General features: G+C 42.7%; 2 protein-coding genes across 9 annotated transcripts in view; one reads left to right on the plus strand and one right to left on the minus strand.

Annotated features, from left to right (window-relative positions):
* The window catches only part of TDG (thymine DNA glycosylase), a 14,714-nt gene extending 8,114 nt beyond the window's left edge, over nucleotides 1–6,600 (minus strand). For 3 of the 8 annotated variants that reach the window (XM_074581356.1, XM_074581338.1, XM_074581331.1), the window contains exons 1-4: nucleotides 6,354–6,459; nucleotides 4,026–4,174; nucleotides 1,162–1,391; nucleotides 591–660 (exon numbers count right to left, since the gene is read on the minus strand). In XM_074581356.1, coding sequence (XP_074437457.1) covers nucleotides 591–660; nucleotides 1,162–1,391; nucleotides 4,026–4,174; nucleotides 6,354–6,376 — 472 coding nt within the window. In that variant the 5' untranslated portion in view covers nucleotides 6,377–6,459. Of the gene's footprint in view, nucleotides 1–590; nucleotides 661–1,161; nucleotides 1,392–4,025; nucleotides 4,175–6,353 lie in introns of all 8 variants that reach the window. The other 5 variants (XM_074581374.1, XM_074581385.1, XM_074581397.1 and 2 more) reach the window with 3 other exon arrangements.
* Nucleotides 6,601–6,799: 199 nt separating this feature from the next.
* On the plus strand, nucleotides 6,800–8,484 carry UQCC6 (ubiquinol-cytochrome c reductase complex assembly factor 6). The gene is made up of 2 exons (XM_074581428.1): nucleotides 6,800–7,043; nucleotides 8,210–8,484. Exons 1-2 carry the CDS (start codon nucleotides 6,936–6,938, stop codon nucleotides 8,303–8,305), a joined length of 204 nt encoding a protein of 67 aa, XP_074437529.1. The 5' UTR covers nucleotides 6,800–6,935; the 3' UTR covers nucleotides 8,306–8,484.
* The last annotated feature ends 806 nt before the right edge of the window (nucleotides 8,485–9,290 follow it).

Raw genomic sequence — 9,290 nt, forward strand, 5'->3', positions numbered from 1 at the left:
TTCTTTATGAGCAAGTGCTGCAAAAAAATGTTAGTTAAAATGGAAAAATACCTACGAAAAAATGTCTGGAGAATCAGGTATGCTAGATGCATATGCCTGCTGGGAAAGGGCAATGGGTTTTGCTTTTTCATCAGTTAGAAAGCTTGTTTAGGAGAAATCAATAAATGCAAACAGAAGAGGGCTTGCTGAAATGTACTTCTGGGAAAATGTGTGTAGTTTTATTTTCTATCAGAAATTGATGCCGATTGACTTATCCTTGATAAGTCAAGTACTAGAGATTTAATTTTTATTCCTTATGTTGCATACTAATACACCAAGAAGTTATTTGATAATACTGCGTTTACATGACAGTTCTGAATCTGCACTGAAAGTCACTGATTATTCCTCTTTTATGCCTTTTTATGTAAGGTATTTCACAAAAGTAGTTATGGGATTTAAATCACTCTTGGGTGGTTAAAAGCAAAATCCATCTCTGCATCCAAAAAAAAAAAAAAGGAAAAAACCCCAAACCGAACCAGTTTAATTAAAATGCTACAAGTTCTAACAAAGTTCTGCAAATTCTATAAGAAGAAAGGAAAATAAAAACATACAAAAATGGTTTCCAGGTCCAGGGTAATGATGTCCCTTGTAAGCTGCCATCAAGCCAGGGTTTATGCCAATCTACAAAGATACCAGTCCATTTTAAAGAGGAGAACATGGCTTGCTAGTCAGGAATTTAATTTACAGTAAGGATGCTTATTCAATTCTAAGTTACTGTCAATAAAAAAACCTGTGTTAATTGTACCTTACATCATTATTTTAAAAAAATGACAATTTTATAGCAGTGTCTCATTTAGCTGTGCAATGTCAAAATAGCAGCTCACAGTGTGTTTTACAGCCACTGGTGTAGCGCTTCCGGTAAATAAAGTGTCAAGTAACAGTCTCTCATGACTATGTATTGTACATAAGCCTTAGACTTCTCAGAAATTAGAACTATGTTACTATGATTTTTAACAGAAAATGCAAAGCAGCTCTACACACAGGAAACAGTTTATATACTTTATCTTGCAAGATCTTGCCATATAAGCAATATAGATAAGTAAGCAGAAGGAATGTAAATCATAACCAGTGAGTACAGACTATTCACTTTTCTACCTAATCTTGTAACAGTGAGTTACTTACTATTACAATGTCCAGATCAAAGGTTAAAATATCAGGTAAAGTCTTGGTCAGAAGTTCTGCTTCAGACACACCATTAAAACGGTCCACTTTTCTTTTGACTTTAAAACTATCCGTGATCTTTTCTTGTTTGCCTTTTGACTTGGCTGATTTTTCTTTTTTAGCAGCAGGCTTTTTGGGTTGCTTTGGCTCAGTTGCTTTGGCTTTTCTTTTCCTTCCTCCTTTTTTGACTTCTGAAACACACAGCAAATACCCTTTTTGTACATTTCTAATAGTGCAGTATGGACATTCGAAAAGAGTGAGCTAAATGTACAGATACAAAAAGAAATCGAAGATAAATTTACGTTTAAAATTCATTAATTTAAACAATTATCAGATGAATCTCCGTTTTCCAGGCTCAACATGGAGCTAGTTTGGGTGTCTCTGTACCATAGGCGCACACCCTACTCACAAGCAACTATGCTGACTTAGCACACAAACCAAGAATAAGCTCATGGCTAGGTTATGTTGTTTAGATGGAGGTTATGCCAGAACATCAAAGCTTAGGTTCCAAGGAATGCGACAGTAAATTCTAGTCTACTCTTCACACTTCAGCTTCTAAATAAGAAACTTGATTGTTACAGATTACATAATGTGTTGAAGAAACTGAACAGCACGTCAAAAACAACAGGTCTCAACGATTACCTACAGGGTAAGATATAAGCTTGACAGGAACACAAAACCATAAGCTTGTCAGGAACACAAAGACATAGCCGAAGACAAAGACTGCGTAAGCTATTCACAATTTGTTTACGGAATAAAAACTGTCCAGTGCATCATATAGCAAGGTAATGTATGAGACCTTGAGGATCTCCATTTGAATGAGTGACATCAAACACTAATTTTTGTTTACAAAATGCAAACATAAAGCAGTCACTGCTCAGCTCACTCATTTGAAACTTCCTCATCTTCTGGCCCTTAAAGCTTAGAGCTTCAATTAGCACAGATACCGGTCATGACGTGACAACCCAGAGATTGCTCTCTATCCTTGTTCATTAAGAATGTCAAGGTGCAGAACACAACTTGAAAAACATGAAAACATAAATATGAAAACATACTTAGCAGCAATCAGCAAAGAGCCACAGTAATCTACTACTTCAAAATTGAGACTTCATCTTATTTTCAAAATTCCTAGATGAAACTCTCCCACAGATAACAAATAAATACAGTTGCTACCAGGGCACTGCCCTAAGGCTACAAACATTTTTTAAGCTGTTCTTGTAAGAAAGCTGTGTGCAAACAAAAAGGGGGATAAAAGTCATCTGGAATTCCCACCGCGTCAATGGAGCAACTGCTTAGGAAAGCTGTAAGTAACAGTACTCGAGCTATAGTCTAGTTACAACGAAGAAGAGACTAGAAGGGAGCAGACTTGGTGAGGCACATAAGCAGCTTTTGTCTCGTACCCCTTGAAGAATTAGGAGGTTCTTCACGTGATGGCAAAATGCCACAGATGCATGCAACTCAGAGCAGGTGGAGTACTTCAAATGAAGCAGGATAATGTTCTCCTAACTCTCATGCTGATCAGGTACCCACCAACCAGACACTGTCATGAAAGATGAACAATGTCAGGGCAGCCTTTCAGAGAGTCACCCTAAAAAACTTTTTTCATCACAGCAGGTAGCTGGACTCCACATCTTTCCCTTTCACATGTGCTCCCGTGAATTTCACACACATTTGGTAAAACTTCATGCCCTGCCTTTGAAGGCTTTAGTCAACTTCCAATTCTTGCAAAAATATTAGGGAACAGCTTCATAACAGAAGATTACGGTTGTCCAAAAATACTTGAAAGTGCAGTCAAACAGCATGCTCATGGTGACATCATCTTATCCAATAATAAAGCTGCAAAAGAAGCCTAAGTATATAGCACTTGAGATGCATCCTAACTGTCGTGAATAATTCTGTGAATTAATTGAGCAGTTGCAACTATTTTAAACTGAGAGTTTTTCTTCCTATGATTTCATCTGGCCATGCATTACAACTAAGAAAAAAAAAAAAAGGAAAAAAAAGCTTATCAAAGGATGCACTTAAACAAGCAACGTCACTGCATGAACTGGCTGATAGGTTGCCTTGGTACAGAGAGCTCTGACCTACATCTAAATATTAAAAGCAAGATGAAACGCAGTGTGTGAATATTTGCTATAGAATCAGAATTTAAGCACGGCAGACATCACTGCCTTTTTTACGTGGCAAAGAGCAAGCGTAAGAGCAACACAACAAGGGATTTTTCTTGGCATGGTTAGTGTAGAGCCTAAGCGTATAAAATCCTAGTGGGGGAAAAGAAAAGCAACGTACAAGCGCATAAAGTACAAAACTTGTGTGACATACAGGCACTTTTTGTATTTGTTTAAATAGGCCTCTTTAAAAACAAACAATCCTTAGTGTATATAAGCAATTAACTATTTGTGATTACTACAACACACTAAACCATGATGTAAGCAAAATATTTCACACAAACAGTATTATACTGTCCTTCTCTTGCAGAAGTTAAAAAAATATTTTTAACATAGACTGAAAAAAGAAAACTTCTCTAACGTAATATTAAAAACCATGAAAATGATACGTTTATCTATTGAAACAAAAACCTGCTTTTCCTGCAACAAGATAGTTTTGTGAGACTGAACAATGTGAATGCTGTCACCTGGGTTTACTGCTTATCTTTTTAATTGTATTCTTTAAGTAACTTTTTGTACCAGACAATTAATCAATACTTCCTCAGAAAGCATCAGGCAAAGGAAATCCAACAGGTCCGAAGAAGCAGTTTAAGACCAATAATTTTTTTCCCTCGATCGACTACTACCGTTTTAGCGGATTCAGCACAGCCAAACTACCTTTTGGAGGCTCCTGGGCAATGTTTGGCTCTGGAACGCCCTCTAGAGTCGGCTGCTCGGTCAGGATTTCCATGCTGGGTGCTGCAGTCATCATCTGATGGAACGGAAACGTGTAAAAAGCTTGAGCCTGCTGAAGATATGCGTAGTATCTTAGAAAGGGAGAAAGAAAAGAGACATAATTTGTCAACAATTTAGAAATTCAGTGATGTACCAAACAGACTGTAAACATCAATCTTTCACAAGGCTGGCGTGTACTGCGCTTACATTCTCCAACCACTCTATTAACAAGGCATTAAATTATCCAAATCCACTGAACTAACTGTCTGCCTACCTGGTATCAGGGGATGTTAAACCAAACATTAACAGTACAGTTCTCTTGTGATTACTATAATGTGGAAGAATCACAACATTTGTAAGTGAAGTGCAGAGCTTTTCTCTTTTTTCCCTGAAAAAACACTCTGTAGCACAGCTTACCAAGGCAAACAGTTTACCAAACATCCCAACAATTTACAACCCAAGCGAGTTAAAACTTTTTGGACTTCAAGTTTCACACGTTTTAGATTTTCTCAATGTTACGTCAGTTACTTTGTCTGATATGATACAGAATGGATCAATCATTCTGGGCTACAAAGCATTACGAATACAAGCAGCATTAGTTACTATGCAGATTATTAAACAGCTTTAACAAATTGCGTGGCAGATGTTGTCCAGTCATCACACACTGGATCCGAACACAAATATTGCACTTAATCTACACAGAAGTGTTCATACACGCTCAGAATTCAGCCTCCTTCCACGCACAAAGACGTTTTTCCATATACAGCTCGTTTTGCCCCACACATTTATTAGTCACCTACAGCCCTCACATCCCAACACAAACTTCTCCCTCGTACTGTCATTCCCTTCTACCTACGCAGCCACCTTCGTGTCCATAGATTCTACTGCCATAGAAATACATAGAAAAGATTTTGTGCACAGTAAATTTTCAGGAAATAATTTTATCACCTCAGAGCTATTCATAAAACCACCAAATAATTTTTAGATATACAGAAATATCTCACAAGAAGGGACCATTCTCTATTATGCAGTGGATATTTATTTAAGAATCCCACTGTAAACGTGATTTATGCCAGAACAGCCCACAGTGTTGTGATCGGGCCATTGATTCTGAACCAGATACCTGCCCCGAACCGAGGAGAATAAATTTGAACGTAAGTCTGTCAGATTCTTGGGGAAGTTGCCTAACAAAGTCACGGGAGATTTTCAGAGTACGGTTAAATATCTCAACCCCCACTGCTGGAAGAGTTCCATTTTGTATGAAATACTCGTGCAGTTACTGAACAGAACAAAACCGATCCTCACATTTGTGTTAGGAAAAACAACTGAGATGTAGAATCCAGTTCATAATGTAGTAAAAGCTTAATTATATAGGGCAGAACAAAGTACGAAAGACGTTCAAGTATCTAACCCAAGAACAGTCTCTAACAAGAGATCTTCTTATAATACATGTTTTCTTATTTTATGTGTATGTAAAGTCTCCTTCTTATAAAGGGAATAAAATTCCCTTTAAAGAGAACAATTTGCACCGTATCATGGACAAGTCCTCTAACCACACAGTAATGATATGGAAGAGAGCTTTTACCCCCACCTCTAACCCTCATATACATTTTTTTAGATAATTTTTCTTGCAGGGGTTCAGAAAAACAACATTTTGGTATTGATGTATTATGGAACCTTTAAATAAATATTTTCGCTTCCAGGAGGAAAGGGTAGTGATTTAACCCCTCCTTCAGTTCATGCTAAAAACGAAAGAAAAATAAAAGGGAGAAGAGAAAGAGACACGTTCACTGGAACAAAAACTAATGCGAGATCGTTGCCAAACCCACGCACACAGGCCGCCGCTGCACGCCCGGAGTTTCTTAACACACAGCGAGCCCCGTCCCCGCTGCCGCCCCCACGGACCACGACGCCCCTTCCCAACAGGGCGCCAGCCCCCTTTTCCACGCAGCCCTGCTCTCCCACGGCCTCCGCACCCCCCGCACCCCACACCCGGCATCGCGCCCCACGGCCCGACCGCCGACCGCCCCCCCACGGGCGCACAGGGCCGCCCCACGGCCCCGGGCCCACCACACCCGACCCGGGAGCGCTCCCCTCACACCCCCCGCTTTGTGTCCAGGGCGGGCTCGGGGAAGAGGGGAGGGGGCCCGCCACAGCCCGGCCCCGGCTCCCCCCGGCCGCCGGGGGCGGTTGAAATGGAGGAGGAGAAGGACAACGGCCATCCCCAACGCCAGGCCCGAGCGCGGCTGATAGGCGAGGCCCCGCCGGTACCTGCCCAGCTCCTCGGCCTCCATGCCCGGGCGCGGAGCCTCCCGCCGTCACCGAGGGCTATTGTCACCGGCCGCCCCCCAGCGCCCCCTCCCCCCCCGGCGCCTCAGCGCCCCAACCGACCTGCCCGGCAGCCCCGCGTCACGTGAGCGGCGGCGGCCAATGGGAGGGCGCGGCCGGCCGGCCCAGCCGGCGAGGGCGGGGCGCGGGGAGGGGGAAGCGCCGGTGTCGGTGGCGGCGGGAGGCGGCGCCGGGCCGAGAGCTGCCGCTGGGGCCGCCGAGGGGAGGCGGACTGGGAAGGGCGGGGGGCTCAGCTGCCCCCCGCGGCCTGAGGGTTCCGGGGCCTACGTCACGACTGCGTCACGCGCAGCTGGGTACCCCGCCGCCAGGGGCGGGCCTCGCCACCCCCGCCGCCATGTTGCGGCCGGCGCGCGGGCAGGGGGGGGATGACGCACCTCCGGCGTGTTACGTGAGCGTCTGCGTAGGGAGGGTGTGTCCAACTGTCGCCGCGGCGCGGGTGGCCCCGGGGCCCTTCCGTGAGGGGGCGAGCAGGCGGCGCGGCCCCGGCCCCTCCTCGCCGCCGCCATGCCCGCCGGCGTGCCTTGGCCCACCTACCTGAAGGCGCTGGCGGCCAGCATGCTCGCCATGTTCGCCGGCGCCGAGGTGGTGCACAGGTACTACAGGCCTGACCTTGTAAGTGGCGGGGGCGGCCGCGGTGGCTGGGGGCGTTAGGGAGGCCGCGGGGCGGAGGGTCCCTCTCCCTGAGGAGGTTTGGTGTTGGGAAGGTGGCTGGGGCTGGCTGCCGTGACTGAAAAGGATCAGGCTGCGAAGAAGCAGCGAGCGGGGCTTCTCTTGGTGAGCCGCCTTCAAAATGTGGGCAAATAAAAAAGCTCTGCGAATTTCGTCAGAAGGGGTTTCTGCGGCGGGGAGTTGGGTTTTGAAAAGAGGGTGCTGTATTATATTTAAATAGACTCCTCCCCCCCCCCCCCCCCCCCGCAGTAAAGGAAATGGATGACCAAAAGCTCACGTTAGAAACAATGAGAGACATAGAGTCAAGACTGTTAAAATTACAGTCACAGAGAACCAAACTCTAAATAAGACCACCGACCAGCTATATTAATGGTTGATGTGGTCTCTTGGAGGCCTTCTAACTTGTAATCCTTATCTCCTTCTACTGCTCTTACATACTTTTTAAATATATAAAATATATACTTTAAAAACTCTATGATATATTAAAAGCAGAAATAAGTTGAAAAATCACATTGCTTGAGCTGTCATGTCAAAATTCAAGCAGGGAGGCTTAAATCATTGATAGATGCATAAGAATTTATGTATTTTAACAGTCCCTCCTGTAGCCTTTGTTACGGGCAAATGGGCATATTCAGAATGATCTACATCTCTTAAGCACAAATTTTGAGGAGGTGTGGTTTTTAAAATGTCATGTGATCTGGTATCTTTTCTTTTTTTAAATTTTATCTCCGGTTTCAGTGCTTAATTTCTAAAACAGAAAGTTAGAAGCAGTGAAACTTTATTCTGTCGCCAAGAGAAGGAATATATGTGGAAACTTCAACTGTATTAGACATCGCAACCAAACTTACTTTCTTAAATGGCAAAAAGAAGCTTTGTTCCTTTAAAGCAAACTGTCTGTTCTTTTTTCTCAAATCGTATTTTGCTACTTTAAAATGAAAGTCAAATTACAAAAATGTAATAGGTTAAGAATTATATTCCGCTTAAAAAAGAAGGCAGTATAATCACAATTTAGCTATCACACTGGCTTTAGCAGAGTATGCTAATTTACTGTTTTGTGAGTTTAGTTTTTCTTCTGTCACAACACTGACGTCTTTCTCCATTTTTAACAGAGTATACCTGAAATACCTCCTAAGCCTGGAGAACTGAGAACAGAACTGTTGGGTCTAAAAGAAAGATCAAGCAAAGTTCAAACTTCACAACAGTGACCTGAATTTACTTACATTGTGAAAACTAGAACTGATAAAATATTTGTTCAACTGTCTCAACTGCAGAAATCCACGTGTGAAATACTGTATTGCCTTAAAACTTTTTTTGTTTCCTTTAAGCAGACTTACAGGCAGCATTAAAAATAAATGTACGATGAATACTGTTGTTAAAACTCCAATTGGTTGTGTGCCAAAATGCCTATCATTTCTTAATCTTGATTGCAGTGTAAGTATCCTTCGGAATAAAAGATGTGAGCTCACAGTGATGAGTCTGATGGAATTTGAAACTTTTAAGCTGATTAACAAGTATAGGAAGTTTAGCATATTGAAAAGTCAAGCTTTTATGGCTGCTCATTAGCCTTAATGAGTTTACCCGTTCATCTGTAGTGGAACACCATTCACCCATTGGCATTTCTCTCCTTTTTAAATTTTAACTCTGTATTACTGGACATAACCTAGAATGTGATAGAGTAAGTGATGTCACATACAAATAAGGAAGATTCCTTACTGCAGGACTTCTTACAGTGGACTCCTAATGCTGGCTGCAGCAGTTACATTGGCTTTCTGTCTGTGTTACTGACAGGAAATCTGCTTTGGTCCACTGTAAGGCTGGGGAGGATCTTACAACTTGGTTGTATTAGTTAAAATGGGGCAAATATGTACAGATTACACTGAAATTATGTACATTTGTGCTTCATGTGGGCATCTTCTGTTTACAGCTATTTTTGATAGCTGTAGATGTGCAAAACTCTAAAATAACAAGTGCAAATTTACCTTTCAGGAAATAGGATTGCCAACAAACTCTCATACTGTGAACTCCAGAAGACACACGCAGTCAACGTCCTACAAAGATGGTATGACAACCCATTTTTGAACGGCATGCGTTAGAGCTTGTGAAGGTTGGGGATTGCTTTCCCTTGAGAAAGGTACCAAGACAAGGCACAGGCTTCATCCTGAATTCTCACATAGGTTTAACTGAGGAAAG

The sequence above is a fragment of the Larus michahellis genome, chromosome 1 (genome assembly GCF_964199755.1).
Source record: "Larus michahellis chromosome 1, bLarMic1.1, whole genome shotgun sequence".
NCBI lineage: Eukaryota > Metazoa > Chordata > Aves > Charadriiformes > Laridae > Larus > Larus michahellis.

Coding starts and splice junctions, on each gene's coding strand:
- UQCC6 (XM_074581428.1), top strand. CDS start 6,936: ATGCCCGCCGGCGTGCCTTGGCCCACCTACCTGAAGGCGCTGGCGGCC. Junction 7,044..8,209: donor GGTACTACAGGCCTGACCTT/GTAAGTGGCGGG, acceptor CATTTTTAACAG/AGTATACCTGAAATACCTCC.